At 31.3% G+C, this 17,348-nt stretch overlaps 1 protein-coding gene across 1 annotated transcript; it reads right to left on the bottom strand.

The window, feature by feature from the left end:
* Positions 1-361: 361 nt before the first annotated feature.
* On the bottom strand, positions 362-14,928 carry glmp (glycosylated lysosomal membrane protein). The gene is made up of 6 exons (XM_073822204.1): positions 14,762-14,928; positions 11,276-11,548; positions 8,784-8,978; positions 8,485-8,703; positions 3,113-3,378; positions 362-1,185 (listed from the first exon to the last, which is right to left on the bottom strand). The coding sequence occupies exons 1-6, from the start codon at positions 14,858-14,860 to the stop codon at positions 1,014-1,016; spliced, it is 1,224 nt and encodes a 407-aa protein (XP_073678305.1). The 5' UTR covers positions 14,861-14,928; the 3' UTR covers positions 362-1,013.
* Between the last annotated feature and the right edge of the window lie 2,420 nt (positions 14,929-17,348).

Here is a 17,348-nt window from a genome sequence, read left to right as displayed (position 1 = left end):
AAATGGAAAAATTTGTAAAACATTCAAATACATTACAATATCACTCAGTTGGACAATTAGACCAAATACAAAGTAGAATCATTTATTGAATATTTTTCATTTTAATATTCAAAAGTACTTGAAATATATTTATAATATTTTATTATTTTCCTTACAGATTTGCAAGTGTCTAGGAAAAATTAAATGATTAACCAAAAAATATATGAATCTGATTTAATGCGTCATGCTGATATTTCACTAATTAGAGCCATATTCCTCATATGTTTACTAATGCTTATCACAATACAGTCTTGTGTCTAGAACCAGAAGTTTTACCTGTATATAATGTTCAAATGTTTATGAATAAATGAGGCACAATATGTCAGAAGGTGTTGAATAAATTTATATAGCGAAAAAGAATTTTTCAAACTCATATTTACATTTTATAAATCACTGACGGCAACAACAACAAAAGGAAAGATTTCAGAGTGCTTCCACAAATGAACGTTTACAAAATGCCTTTGACAATTAACTCTCCCGTAAGCCACAGTTATGTTAAAACCATCAAAACTCAACATATTAAACACAGTGAGAATCCCTGAGAAGCTCCAGCAGTGCAGTTTCCATTAAATATGAAAGCGTTTGCATAGATTGCAGGATTAAAGAGAAAATCATGTTTTAAATCTTTAAAATGTCATCAATCTGGCCAATTAAATAGATTTTACAAGCAGGATTTTGGCACAAACATCAAGTATGAAAAATGATGCCGTAAAAACAAAACAAAAAAATCAAGTCATAACTCTTTTGCACTTTTTAGTTTGATCGACTGGCCAATGAGGTTTTAGAACAAGTGTAAAAAATTCAATATGTAACACGTTTCGATCAAAACCCATCCAGAGAGAGTTTTTCTGTGTAACTGGTCAGCTATATTTCATTTTCTCATCCATTCGTCAGTAATGTGTTTCTTAGGAGTCAGTAACCATCTCTGATTGGCAGGTGTGTGTGCATTGGGGCGGGGCTTGTACCGTAAAGTCTCAGTTGATTGGCTCGTAGCCAGACGAGTGTGACATCCTCTTGCGGACCCAAACAAACACTCCACCCACGATAATGATGACCAGCGGAGTCCCAAGTCCAACTGCTATGATGGCAATGATTAACGTGGAGAACGATTCGGCTGGAGGTTCGCCCATACCCACTAAAACAGTCCTGCGGGGTAAAGCAGAGTTCAGGGTTCAGTCAAACATTATTCACAGCACAGTAGCCCACAGTCTGAGTTTTAATGTGTGTATTTGGTTTGTGGTGTGTCAATTTAATGTTCAGAGTCTTTATAAGTCAGTCATTTATTATTTGATGCTTATAAAACGATTATCTGGCCCAGCAACTTTTAGCTCGACCAATCACGTGAATCTGGGGCGGGGCTATCGGTTTGACTGACCAATGACAGATGAGGGTGTTTTTTTGTATTTGAGGTATTTAATATGAGCAGATGTGCTTTAAATTGCACATCTTTATGGTAAAAGAGTATTTAAAATGTTGGCAAAAACATAGGCTTTATTGTTGGTCACAACTGCAATTAATGGAAAACTGTTATTTAATGGAAACAAGTAACATAATATTTATTATAGTAGTATTAGAGTATTTAATCGAAGTTTTCAAAAAGACAACATAAAAACACAATTAATGAATTAATAAAACTACAGTAAAATAACTGCTAAAATTTCACTGCAAGCTTTTACATTTAATAAAAAACTGGCAAAAAATAAAATATATATATATATATATATATATATATATATAATGTTCACATATTTTTTTTTTATATACATGTATATAAACAAATAAATGACAAACTTCTAAGCCTTATTTTTTTTAAAAAATACAGAAAATAAAGAAAAACTGTATTTATCACAGTAGTACTATAGTACTTTTTAAAATATTTTTCCCCAGCATATGCTACAGAGAAAAATGTATTTCACAAAAAAAATTTTTAATCAGTTTTCAAAAAGACAACCTGAAAATACAAGCAATGAATGAATGAAACTACAGTAAAATACAGTAACTTTACTAACATTTCACAACAAAACTTTGAATTTACAAAAAAAAAAATGTTTTTGTTTTTTTTAAAAGACACCATAAAAAATAAAAGAATAATAATCACAATCAATGACGTTACAAAATGTCATATTAATTTAATATTTACAGTGCTCTTAATATTTTCAATTCTAATATAAAAATAATGTAAAGTATTTGTAATATTAAAAAAAAAAAAATTCAGATTAGCAAGTGTTTGGGTGGGGGGGGGGGGTTAACCCAAAATATATCTATTGTTTTGTAAAAATACAGTGAATCTGGACAGACTGTACAAAAATGGCACCATCTAGAATAACTGTTTCTATTCTAGCATCATTTAACCAATATATATATATATATATATATATATATATATATACACACTACCGTTCAAAAGTTCGGGGTCAGTACATTTTTATTGTTTATTTTTTAATTTTTTAATTATACTTTATTTTACCTAACATATGCAACAGAAAATACAGATACAGAAAAAGTATCTTTTTAAACAAAGTTTTTAAAAAGACAACATAAAAATACAATTAATGAACTTAAATATTGGAAAAAAATATTAACATAGCTTCAGTATTTTGTTTTTTTTATAACAATTTGGAAAATGGACCAAATGGGACAAAAAGTGAATGTTCAACAAAAAGTATATATATATATATATATATGCAAAATGACAAACAAACTTCTAAACCTTACTTTAAAAATAAAGAAAAACATAAAGAAAAGGTTCACAATTGTAATTAGTGAATTTAACTACAAAGGTGGCACAGTTGGGACAAAGAGACACAAAAAAGAAGCAAAAAAAACAACAAAAAAAGATGAACCAAAAATAACATTTAGGCAACATCTAAACAAACTGTTTTTAATTTTAACATCACGGAACCAATGTATATACATGAATTACTACCAGCAGAAATAGCTCTTTAAGGTAGTAACTGCAGGTTAACACTTTTTACAGTGCACCTCTATCCCTCACAGCTTTACTTTATTAATCTTCTCAGTTCAGTCTTTAATGTTCCTGATAAACAAAGTCAAATAAGCTCATCACACTCACCAGCTGACGTATTTGGTGGCACTGTAAAAGACTGGGTCTTTAGCGATGCCGAAGCTGATGTTCAGTCCGTAAATCTGAGGATCATCTGTGAAATACGCCTGAACCAGACTGGACTGAGGGATCTGGTTCACGGACACAAGCTCAGAGTGTTTGCAGGGTGTAGCGTCCTCAAACGCCGGATCGGCTTTACGATACGCCACGGGTTTCCACTGGTTATAACCCCACACACCGCTTCTGTTGACTGGAAACGACACCCACTCAGACACCTGACAGAAGAAACAGGACAAATGCTCGATTAAAACACTCACAGCAATCAACTCAACACAATTAAGACCAGATTTCACATTTACATTTATGTATTTATGCTTTTATCCAAAGCAGAGTAGACGTGAGATATATGGCTGTATACCATAGATAATCACAGCGTGCCGAAATACAGCCACAGCCATATCTGGTCGATTTTGGCACAAAATACAACAGAAAAAAGATACAAAAGAAAAAGAAAAAAACAGTGCTGAAATACTGAATACTTTAGTATGCAAAAAAATAAAAAATCAATTACAAAACAATTTAAAAATATTTACATTTACATTTATTCATTTAGCAGACGCTTTTATCCAAAGCGACTTACAATTGGGAACACAACAAGTGATTCATCCTAAGGAGGCAGATCAACATAGAAAGTTGGGCTGGGCCATATCATACCTTTCAAGGTAATACCGGTGTAATGTTATGGTACGATATGAAATTGACATATCGCGATAGAGCTTGGACTTTTCATGCAGTCGCACATGGAGCGAGAACCGAGAAGCATGGCGGCGACCGAGGAGGCAGCATGCACAAGAGGAGCATTGACTAACACATGTGAACCAGAATTGGTTTGCAAAAAAGGTGCAACATCCGTGTTGTGGAACTGGTTTGGTTTTCGCCCGTCAGATACACGGCAGAACACTATTTTTTGCAAAATATGCAGTGTTTCCCCTACCATTATCTTAGGGGGGCGGCTCGCCCCCCCCCAACGGCACTCCCCGCCCCCCTTGAACGTCAAGTTCATTTTATTTTCGATATAGCGCCAGATCAAAATAGAAGTCATTTAAGGTTATCTTTCCTATAGAACAGGTCTATACATTGTTCTTTTATTAAACAAACTAAACTGCCTTATGTTATTTATCTTATTTACACGAAGGCATGTCATATTTCTGTCTCTACATGGTCGCGTAACTTTATTCAAATCGCGATATGGACTAGTGTCTGTGAAAACTGAAATGCAAAAAGGCCGTTTCAATATGAATCCTGCATGTTCCGTTTGCCTCTGTATGCATGAATGGCGGAGACGTGTTTTTTTTTAATATGCACATACTGAAGCACACGTGACGTTCCCACTAATTTTTGGCATTTGTGACCCTGGAGCACAAAACCAGTCTTAAGTCGCTGGGGTATATTTATAGCAATAGCCAAAAATACATTGTATGGGTCAATATTATAGATTTTTCTTTTATGTCAAAAATCATTAGGAAATTAAGTAAAGATCATGTTCCATGAAGATTGTTTGTAAAATTCCTACTATAAATATATCAAAATGTAATTTAAGATTAGTTAGTAATATGCATTGTTAAGAACTTAATTTGGACAACTTTAAAGGTGATTTTCTCAGCATTTAGATTTTTTTGAACCCTCAGATTCCAGATTTTCAAATAGATGCATCTCGGCCAAATATTGTCCTGTCCTAACAAACCTTATATAAATAGAAAGCTTATTTATTGAGCTTTCATATGATGTATATATCTCAGTTTTGTAAAATTTAACCTTATGTGTCCAGGGTCACATTTGCATCTCACATGAACAGATAAACTCAATCTCTAAAGCTGCTGTTAGTGTCACTTTTACCGTTTCATTTCAGAAAACTAGCATCATATCATACTGTACACACAGAAACTTCGAGGCAACCTGTCAAAATAAAAGTACAGTTTAACATGTAACAGAACAATATTAGTCTTGTATTACTTTTGTACAATATAATGTAGGAGTTTATATATTCCCATTTAAATAATTGACATAAAACAATATACCGGTATATGATAAAAATAAATGTTACAACAAGATCAACCACTTAATTGTAGAAAAAAATACTACAATTATTATTTAAACGTTTTAAACTGAATATAATTTTTCTTCCATGTATTGATTTTAACAGTAAACCTGTTTGTTTGCCAAAAAATAAAAGGGTTTATTTTTCATTTGATTAAAAATAAATTTATGTTTATCCTTTCATTTGATTACCAGAAAAATTAAAACACACAAGAATTTCTAAAAAAAAAATAATAATAATAAAAATAATAAATAAAAAAGCAAAAGATTGTAGAGCCCTATTGTTCAAAATGTTAAAATAGAGAGTTTTGGACTTATTTTTTCACTGAAATAAATGTTTTCATTATTACACAAAGTAGTACCGGCAAAAAAGTAATGTTGGCTAGCGACCCGTACACCACTAACCTGTTTCAACATTTGAAGCAAAAGCACTTACTGGAGTACAACAAAGCTGTAAAAGCACGTTCTTTTCTTTTATTTGCACCAATAAAGTTGTGCAGTTTTGAAGTATTTTGTCTAGCGTCAATTATATCGTCAGTTATATCGTTATCGCAAATTTTGCTATTTATATCGTGATAACATTTTTTGACCATATCGCCCTGACCTAATAGGAAGTGCTCAAAAATACCATATATCAGGCATTGTTAGAAGAGTGCAGGCTAGAAGGGGAAAATCAAGAAGAGAGGAGAATTATTATTATTATTATTATTTTTTTTATAGAGTGTCGAAAGTGTCGAAAGAGATGGGTTTTCAGCAGTCACTTGAAAGCTGTTAAGGAGTCTGCAATCCGGATAGGGGTGGGAAGATCATTCCACCAGGCAGGAACATTGAACTAGAATGTTCTGGAAAGTGATTTAATGCCTCTCTGTGGTGGTACAATGAGGCGTCTTTCTCTAGAGGAACTTCTAAAGGGAGTGTAGATTCGTAGTAATGAGTATTTACTTAACATTCTAGAAGACATTATATCCTACCAACAAAGCACAATTTAACTTCAAATTAATAAGCTAGTAAAATAATATTCTTTGGCCATTTTAAGACCCCCTTCGTGAATCAGGCATGTGTTTGTAATGTACAAATAAATGCAGCCTAGGAGAAAGTTATAATACATGCATTAACAGAGCTGTTGTAATGATTGTTATCATTATTTTTGTCTTACTTTATTTTACTTGACAGAACAACAGTCAAATCACAATACTAACATTTATTAAATGTTGACTTTTATTTTGGCGGAAAACCACAAGACCTCAGTACTACTTTTTGCTGACAGCTGCAGATTTATGAATGGTTCTCATAACACAGATTCTCCTCAAACTTTGGACTCTGAACCCTGGCGCTGTCAGAATAAATACAATTAGTGCATGTATTAGACAAAATAACGTTCTGTAATTTACTAAAGGATGATTTCAGTCATCATACAGTAACCAGCAACAACCAGCCCTTTCTCTTCTCATGGAAGACATGCGATGCGACACTAAACTGACTCTCGTTGTCTGTGCTTGTAATGATTTTTGCGTCTTTCTCTGACAGTTTAAAATGCTTCCACACTGCCCACATGTTTGCAGCATTAGTGCGCATCTTTATTTGATCCAGTGTTGTTTTCGTAAAATCATTTAGTTGACGCCACTTTTTTTCATGACGATAATGAGACGGTGATGAGATAAAAATGGCTCGTTGATGACTAAAACATGACGAGACGTGTGTGAGTTTTCGTTGACGAGACGAGAATAGCCGAAAATGTTAGTGGGTGGTCCGTCAGACGTTTAAAATGCATGACATTTCCGCTTATTGTGCATGCCAATTAAAACCGAAAAAGGATCTGCCGCTATGGCAAGCCGTTTTAGCATGAAATACTCTTTGCTATACTAGTATGGCAAGCCGTTTTAGCATGAAATACTCTTTGCCATACTAGTATGGCAAGCCGTTTTAGCATGAAATACTCTTTGCCATACTAGTATGGCAAGCTGTTTTAGCATGAAATACTCTTTGCCATACTAGTATGGCAAGCCGTTTTAGCATGAAATACTCTTTGCTATACTAGTATGGCAAGCCGTTTTAGCATGAAATACTCTTTGCCATACTAGTATGGCAAGCCGTTTTAGCATGAAATACTCTTTGCCATACTAGTATGGCAAGCCGTTTTAGCATGAAATACTCTTTGCTATACTAGTATGGCAAGCCGTTTTAGCATGAAATACTCTTTGCTATACTAGTATGGCAAGCCGTTTTAGCATGAAATACTCTTTGCCATACTAGTATGGCAAGCCGTTTTAGCATGAAATACTCTTTGCCATACTAGTATGGCAAGCCGTTTTAGCATGAAATACTCTTTGCCATACTAGTATGGCAAGCCGTTTTAGCATGAAATACTCTTTGCTATACTAGTATGGCAAGCCGTTTTAGCATGAAATACTCTTTGCCATACTAGTATGGCAAGCCGTTTTAGCATGAAATACTCTTTGCTATACTAGTATGGCAAGCCGTTTTAGCATGAAATACTCTTTGCCATACTAGTATGGCAAGCCGTTTTAGCATTAAATACTCTTTGCCATACTAGTATGGCAAGCCGTTTTAGCATGAAATACTCTTTGCCATACTAGTATGGCAAGCCATTTTAGCATTCTATCCTTGTTTGGTTACGCTCAACACATCACATTGTTGTCACTCAGACAGACAGACGATTAACCATGATGGCGAGAGGACCTATGGGTGTATTTCAAATATATGTCTTTTATGTCTAAAACCATTCCTTCACTATTGTAATTATTGGTGAAAATAGTCGATCCGGAAGCTCACATTGTGTTGAACTATAGATCTGCTATTTTCAGAACTTATAAGTGACACTACCAAACAGCAAAACACTTACTGACCTACATTAATTTGTTAAAAGACTTTTTCCCCTTTTTTTTGACTAAAACTAGACTAAAACCTTTTTGACTTTTCGTCGACTAAAATTGGACTAAAACTATCACATATAGAAGTGACTAAAATTTGACTAAAACTAATAAGCATTTTAGTCCAAAAGACTAAGACTAAATCTAAGATGGGTGTCAAAAACAACACAAATTTGATCGCATCACATTATTATTCAGTATAATTTATTGGGCCTTTTCCCTTCGGCAAACGGAATTATTCAGCTAAAAATAGCAAAAAAGCTCTTTCGGTGTTGGAATAATTTCAGTTGCGAACATTCGTTGCATCCCTAAGTGAGATGAGTATCGTTTATCAAACTGAATCGTGTGATTAGTACTGTTCCCCCTAAATTCAATGTTTGCTGTAGTTCTCACCTTAAAGATGGAGGGTGTGTACTCATCATCTATGGAGCTGCGGATGTCCACTCGCCCCTCGAATCCAGATTCACCTACAGTCTGAAACTCCAGAGCGAATCTGGAGTCGTTTCCTCGCGGCGTCACGCCGTTCAGCCAGACGCGCAGCTGTGAGGAGTTGGCGTTGTGAAGCAGACTCGGCCAGGCTTTTTCACGACCCTCCGACTCAAACGCTGAGAACTGATGACAGAATCACACACATGAGTTATACTCCATCTGAACATAACCTGTTGTTTGTTTGCTACTGTAGTTCTGCTGACCTGCAGACAGAGGGAGCCGTTGAGGAAACTCTCTGTTTTCTCGCCGCCGCATAATGTTACCGTGTGATCCGTCTGGTCAAAGGTGGCGTTCAGGCTGAACCAGATGAAGTTCTGGAGCTCGTATGGAGGGTAAAAGGCGGACTCTGAGGTCTGATGTGGGTCGGCGGTGTCATTGACGTCATCGTACTCCCACACCTGACAAACAAACACAGCAGTGTTTTCATGTTTTTTTTTTGTCTGTTTTATCTGTCTGTAAAGCCATCACTCTCCCAAAAACACAATGGCAAGGACAATTTTGTGTTTTGTAAAATTTGTAAAAATGTATTATTATAATTACTGCAAGTTATAATAAAACAGCATATTTATGAATAAAAAAAAAAGATTAGGCTTGTAATATTAATAATAATATTTAAAAGTACTGTTATTTATAATAACACATTTTATTATTATTGTTAGTATTATTCTGAAAAATACTACATTTTATTATTTTTCCGAAAAATAATACATTATTATTATTATTATTATTATTTAGTATTACTACAAGTTATTATAAGACAGCACATTTATGTATAAACAAAGATTAGGCTTGCATATTTGTAAACTTTTAAATAACAATAACAATAATAATTATTAATACATGCTATTATTATTACAATTTAGCATATTTGTGAACTCTAGCAATGATAATTATTATTAACAATGTCATTAATAATAATAATAATAGTTGTTATTATTTCATACTACAAGTTATAATAAAACAGCACATTTATAAATTAAATAAAAATAAAATGTGTCTGTAATAAAATACTGTACTTGTGAATGCTATATAATAATAATAACTATAATAAATTACTACTATCATTATCAATTGTAATACAGGTTACTTTTATTTAGTATAACTACAAGTTAGAACAAGCACATTTTATTAAAAATGTCAATAATAATACAAATAAAAATATTTTGTTACTTTCAAGTAAAAAGATTAGGCCTGTGATAAACAATTTAGCGTATTTGTGAACGCTAATAATCATTAATAATAATAATAATAACAACAATTGTTATTTCATACTACTACAAGTTATTATAAAACAGCACATTAATAAATAAAATAGAAATAAAATACATTTGTAATAAAAACTGTGTACTTTGGAACACTAAAAATAATAATGACTATTATTATTATTAATTATAATAAAGGTTACTATTATTTAGTATTACTACAAGTTATTACAAGACAGCACAATCATAAATCAAACAGAAAAGATTGTGCTTGTAATAAACTATTTAGTGTATTTGTGAACTCTATTATCTTTATAATTATTACCATATATAATACTAATAATCATAATAATACCAGTTACGTCATACTACTACAAGTTATTATAAAACAGCACATTTATAAATCAAATAAAAATAGATTCGTTTTTTTTTATAAAAAGTGTACTTGTGAACGCTAAAAATAATAAATGTTAATATTATTTAATATTCCTATACGAAAATATAAGACAGCACATTCAAAAAATCAAATATAAAAGATTATGCTTTTAATGGACTCTAAAAATAAAATATATTTTTTAATTATAATAAATGTTAATATTATTAAGTATTACTACAAGTTATGATAAGATAAATCAAGATTGTGCTTGTAATAAATTGTATTATCGTATAACAAATTATTGTTTTTAATATTAACAGTATTATTATTATTAACAAATATTGTTATTATTACGACTACTACAAGTTATTAAAGATATGAAAAAAAATCTGAAATCACATACTTCCCTACTCTATAGCAGGCGGAAAACAATATGTGACCCTGGACCACAAAACCAGTCATAAGGTTAAATTTTACAAAACTGAGATGTATACAGCATATGAAAGCTCAATAAATAAGCTTTCTATTGATGTCTGGTTTGTTAGGATAGGACAATATTTGGCTGAGATACATCTATTTGAAAATCTGGAATCTGAGGATGCAAAAAAATCAAAACACTGAGAAAATCACCTTTAAAGTTGTCCAAATTAAGTTCTTAACAATGCATATTACTAATAAAAAATTACATTTTGATATGTTTACAGTAGGAATTTTACAAAAAATCTTCATGGAACATGATCTTTACTTAATTTCCTAATGATTTTTGGCATAAAAGAAAAATCAATCATTTTGACCCATACAATGTATTTTTGGCTATTGCTACAAATATACCCCAGCGACTTAAGACTGGTTTTGCCTGAATTCACAGGATTCATAAAAGAGTAGACTAAAGTACCCAGATGGCCTACTATTTCTGGTGTGACTCTGAAGTGTGCATGAAATGGACACTTTACTATCCCATGAGGACATTAGAGAGGATTTATGAATAGCAGTGACACGATGCACTTGATGCTGGTAGATCATGTGACAATCAAAACATGGACAACATGTAGTATGTCCAGATATACTGCAATCGCAAAACAACAACTTTTTTACACAGCCGGACATTGACACTTACTCTGGTGAACACTAGTGCGCTGCTGTACTGTATGCTGGTCTGCGGCTCCACTTTGACGCTGCCGGCTGAACTCCTGTTGATGAAGGAGGGCCAGTCCACCTCCACTATAGACTGAGTGCTGTTGGTGTGGACCAGCATCAGCGCCGGAGCTCCACGATTACACAGCAGGAAGTGCAGCGTGTCGTTGAGCCCCAGCCCTTGCACATGAACCAGACCCACATCGGGAGGAAGAACCGACGGAGGCTTCAGACCAGGATTCAGCTCTACAGACACCTGAGACCACCAGAGACAAGATATTATATTAGACTGACAACAGACAAACCTTCGAGCTGCAGAGATGTCAGATTCATTTCAGAGTATGCCGTTGTGAAAAAATATCAGCAATGTAAACTTATCTAGCTCACTAAGATGAAGTGTAAACAAATGAGAAACGTTTTCGTCCATATAATATGTGACCCTGGACCACAAAACCAGTCTTAAGTAGCACAGATGTATTTTTAGTAATAGCCAAAAAAATAATCGACTTTGCTTCTATGCCAAAAATCAATAGGATATTAAGTATGGAGGATGACAAATGACTTAAGTATAAATAAATAAATAAATGCATATAAATAAATAATATAAAAAATAAATAAATAAATGTGGAAATACATAAATAACTAAATGAATAAATAAATACATGCTGATATAAATAAATAAATGCAAATATGCATAAATAAATAAATAATTTTGTCAAAAGTGTAATTTTTATTTCTGCTAATTTTGTACCATTTGTGATATACTACATTTATTTCTGAATTTCTACATTTATTTCTACATTTCTACATTTCTACCCTGTTAACATACGGACACAGAAATACATAAATAAATAAATGTAGAAATGCATTAATAAATGTAGAAATACAGAAATAAATAAATGAATAAATAAATACATGCTGAAATAAATAAATAAATATGCATAAATAAATAAATTTGTCAAAAGTGTCATTTTTAATTGTACTATTTTTGTACCATTTGTGTTATACTACATTTATTTCTGAATTTCTACATTTATTTCTACATTTCTACATTTCTACCCTGTTAACATACGGACACAGAAATACATAAATAAATAAATGTAGAAATGCATTAATAAATGTAGAAATACAGAAATAAATAAATGAATAAATACAGAAATAAATAAATGTAGAAATACATAACTAAACGAATGAATAAATAAATACTGAAATAAAGAAATAAATGCAGAAATAAAGAAAGAATTCTGTCAAAAGTGTCATTTTAATTGTGCTATTTTTGTACCCTTTGTGTTATACTACATTTTTTTTTTCTACATTTATTTGTTTTTACATATATTTATGCATTTATTTAACACAGGGACACAGAAATACATAAATAAATAAATTTAGAATAACTAGAAATGCATAAATAAATGTAAAAATAAATAAATGTAGAAATACATAAATGAATAAATAAATAAATGTGGAAATACATAAATTAATTTAGAAATACATAAATAAATGAATAAATAAATAAATGTAGAAATACATAACTAAATGAATGAATAAATAAATAAATGCTAAAATAAAGAAATAAATGCAGATATGCATAAATAAATAATTCTGTCAAAAGTGTCCTTTTTAATTGTGCTATTTTTGTACCATTTGTGTTATACTACATTTATTTCTGTATTTCTACATTTATTTGGTTTTACATGTTTTTATGCATTTCTACTTTTCTAATTTATTAACATACGGACACAGAAATACAGAAATGAATAAATGTAGAAATGCATAAGTACATGTAAAACCAAAAAAAATGTAGAAATACAAAAATAAATAAATACATAAATGAATAAATAAATAAATGTAGAAATACATAAATAAATGAATGAATAAATAAATAAATGCTTAAATAAAGAAATAAATGCAGATATGCATAAATAAATAAATAATTCTGTCAAAAGTGTAAGTTTTAATTGTGCTATTTTTGTACCATTTGTGTTATACTACATTCATTTCTGAATTTCTACATTTATTTGGTTTTACATGTATTTATGCATTTCTACTTTCTAATTTATTAACATACGGACACAGAAATACAGAAATAAATAAATATAGAAATGCATAAATAAATGTAAAAAATAAATAAATATAGAAATACAGAAATAAATGTAGTATAACACTAATGGAACAAAAATAGCACAATTAAAAATGACACTTTTGACAGAATTATTTATTTATTTATTTATGAATATCTGCATTTATTTATTTCAGCATTTTTTTTATTCATTTAGTTATTTATTTATTTATTTATTTATTTATGTATTTCCACATTTATTAATTTATTTATGCATTTATTCATTTATTTATTTATTCTTAAGTCATTTTTCGTCCTCCATAATTGTGTAAAGATCATGTTCCATTAAGATATTTTAGTAAATTTCCTACTGTAAATTTATCAAAACTTAATTTCTGACTAGTAATATGCATTGCTAAGAACTTCATTTGGATAACTTTAAAGACAATTTTCTCAATATTTAGATTTTTTTGCACCCTTCATTCCAGATTTTCAAATAGTTGTATTATTTTCAGCCAAATATTGTCCTATCCTAACAAACCTACATCAATGGAAAGCTTATTTATTCAGCTTGCAGGCAATGTATAAATATAAATAATAATAAAAAAAATGACCTTGAATGAAACTTTTGACTGGTTTTGTGGTCCAGGGTCATATGTCGTCTTGCAAAAGTGTTTTGCAAGTGTTTGCAAAAGAATTTATAGTTGCCATATTTACAAAGAGATACATTATAGTGATATAACTTAAATCACTGCATTTTCACATTTCAATTAAAGTTTATTAATCGCTTGTCAGATTTCTAGAATGATGTGGCATTATTTGTAAATCAGTTCAGCTAAAAAAACTAGTTAAAACGAATGATGCATCATCATCATCATCATCACCAATCAATAATAATTTAGTAACATGATAAATGTAGATTTATAAAATATTATAGGTTTTAAAAGTCTTGTGTATGAAACAACAGTACACATAAATTAATCTAAAATTCAGATTCAAATAATACAGCAGTTCATGTCACTAATTATACTGAAATCTTATCTAGTATAATTTTTCAAAAACACAAAGAGGAACCTGAGAACCAGCAGAACAGGCAAACATTGATTTGAACAAAATACTATAGTAAAGTTGATTGTTTTGCACATGTAACATGGTTAATTAGATTAAGTACCAAACAACTGGTATGAGCCTCAATATACACGAAATGAAATGGTATTTTTATTAATGACATTTGATTTCATTAAAAAAAAAACACGTCCTTAGACTAGATTAAATATCGAAACGTAAAAGTAATTCTTCGTATAAACCGTGTCTATGAAATATTTGCAGCATTGTAAATGTTATTTGTTGTTGCACCTTTACGAAGTTTGTTTTATTGTTTACAAGTTTGTTTCAATTATACATTGTTACCTTCCGTCGAAATTTATCTCCATTTCCCAGGAATCCAAGCGCAGCACCAAACACAACAAACAGCACAGAAAATATAAAATTCACTTTAGACGTCGACATGTTTTAAACTATAAACATAAATGCGAAATGAAGAACTGACATTTCTATTGCTGTTGTTGTAGTTTCAGTTCAATCATGTGACCTGCGCTGAGATCAGTTCCGCGTCACGTGACGACAGAAAGTACCAGTTCATTCATTTTCATAGTCCGCTAGTAAATGTAAAATCACGTTTTATTTCGTGGTTGTACAAAATAGGTAATATTTAGGTTACAAAAGACGGTATGTGGATTTAATGCTCTTTTAGGAGTGAACAGCCATTTATTACAAGAAGAAGGGAAGGGAAGGCCGCTATCATGCCGTCACGTTTTGGTTTTAACCGGTAAGTAATTAAAAAAAAAAAAAAAAAAAAGCTCAAAAGCATGTTGTATGCTCCTTATTTTGGCAGTATGTATATTTCTTGTTAGGCATGTCAAAACACAAATATAATAAGTTAACTAACATAACTTACAGTTTAGGGATCTCATGATATGAACGACGCAATTGCGCAATGCATTCTGGGTAGTGCAGTTTTTCTAGCGTTAGTGCAAGAGCTCAAAGTTAAAAATGATTGACCTGGTTCAGTACTGAAAATGTGTTCGCCATACAACCGAAACGCATTATAAAAACAAGACATAGAAGTAAATAAAAAAATAAATAAAATAAGTAAATACATTAAAAAGCAAGTTTAAGTTGCTATATTAAATGACAGAAATTCAAGACATGCTTCCTTTTCATTTATTTGGGATACACATAGAAGCACACAGCAACAACAAACACGAATCCTGTTTTTTTTTTCTTTTTTTTCACAAATTCAAAATCCTGAGTTCACTCACACGTCCTGAGACCATGAGAGAGAAGATATTATATTAATTAGACTGACCACAGACAAACTTTTGAGTTGCAGAGATCTCAGATTCATTTCAGAGTAAGCTGTTGTGAAAAATATCAGCAATGTAAACTTATCTAGCTGACTAACATACATGAAGAATACACAAATCAGAAATGTTTTGGTCCATATGCTAATATGTCTTAAGCAGCACGGATGTATTTGTAGCAATAGCCCAAAAATAATCGATTTTGCTTATATGCCAAAAATCAATAGGATATTAAGTATTGAGGACGAAAAATGACTTAAGTATAAATAAATAAATGCGGAAATACATAAATAAATAAATTAATGAATAAATAAATGTAGAAATACAGAAATAAATATGAAAATAAATAAATGTAGAAATACAGAAATAAATGTAGTATGTAGTATTACAGTGTTGACAAAATTATTTATTTATGCATATCTGCATTTATTTATTTATTTCAGCATTTATTTATTTATTCATTCATGTATTTATTAATTAATTTATTTATGCATTTATGTATTTATTCACAGCAACAATGCATTTATTTATTTATGCATTTATGTATTTACACACAGCGACAACAAACACAAATCCTGTTTTTTCACAAATTCAAAATCCTAAATTTACTCACAGAATCGATTATATTTACATTGATGCATTTTGGGGTGAAAACACTGAAATATTTAGATATTTAAGTCTTTTAAGGTGAGACGGCAGAGCTGAATCGGGTAAATATATAATGTATAATGTAATATAGCAATTAACAATCAATTGACCGGGTAGTAGTTACGCAGGCTAAAAATGAAGCAACTCCAGTATTATTGAAACAATCAATAAAAAGTCTATTGTAAACCAGTTTTTGCATTCTTTCTCCTTGTGAAGACTGAACTGAGTTATGTTTGGAGTTCTGGATGTGTAACTCTGGAAAATTATTAACTTATTAATTAAATGATCATGTAGTGCATGCAGATCTACATAATCAGCCCTTTTTCTGTTCTCCTCAGGACCAAACCACTGATTTTCCTGTCATCCGTCATTGTCTGTGCAAGTGAGTATTTCATGTCTGCAGTGCTTTTGATGTCAGCTGTTTTGTGTTTTATAGAAAAAAAAATCTATTGTTTATATCCTCAGGTTGTACTCCTCTACAGGAGACGTCCAGCAATTGCAGGTGTTCTCTGTCTTGCGATGGAGCACCGGACCTAAAGAAACACAGGAGTGTAATAGTTTATATGACGCCTCCTTTACAAGAAGATCATGACAAAATATACAATGTGTCCAGTTTGTACGATGGAGGACACTGTGCAGTGCCAGGCTGTTTCCACATGGACACACCGTATGTGCTGAAAATGTACCCCAATAATGATGATCAAGTGCCTGAATTACTTGTTGACAAATCCAATTTAAAACCTGGTAAGGACACAAACCATCTAACCCATGCTTAAAGAACTAGTTCACTCACAACTGAATATTTTGTCAGTGTTTACCCATCCTCATTATGTTCTAATGTTTTATTTGTTCTGAGAAACAAGAAGGTGAATGAATCGTTTTAGTGAACTGTTCTTTAGGTTATTTTATAAATGTGATTCTATATAAGAGTTATTGATTGAGCCACTCTCTTACACTTTCCACAGTTTGTGCTTCAGAAGACGCAG

The sequence above is a fragment of the Garra rufa genome, chromosome 17, assembly GCF_049309525.1.
Source record: "Garra rufa chromosome 17, GarRuf1.0, whole genome shotgun sequence".
In the NCBI taxonomy this organism is placed as follows: Eukaryota; Metazoa; Chordata; class Actinopteri; order Cypriniformes; family Cyprinidae; genus Garra; species Garra rufa.
This window is presented reverse-complemented; position numbering and strand designations above follow the sequence as displayed.

Excerpts from the sequence above, each read along its gene's own strand:
- glmp (XM_073822204.1), bottom strand. The coding sequence starts at position 14,860 with ATGTCGACGTCTAAAGTGAATTTTATATTTTCTGTGCTGTTTGTTGTG. Across the intron at positions 8,704-8,783 it reads ACGGCTCCCTCTGTCTGCAG|TTCTCAGCGTTTGAGTCGGA; the intron begins GTCAGCAGAACT and ends TTCTGTCATCAG. Across the intron at positions 3,379-8,484 it reads ACACACCCTCCATCTTTAAG|GTGTCTGAGTGGGTGTCGTT; the intron begins GTGAGAACTACA and ends TTCTTCTGTCAG.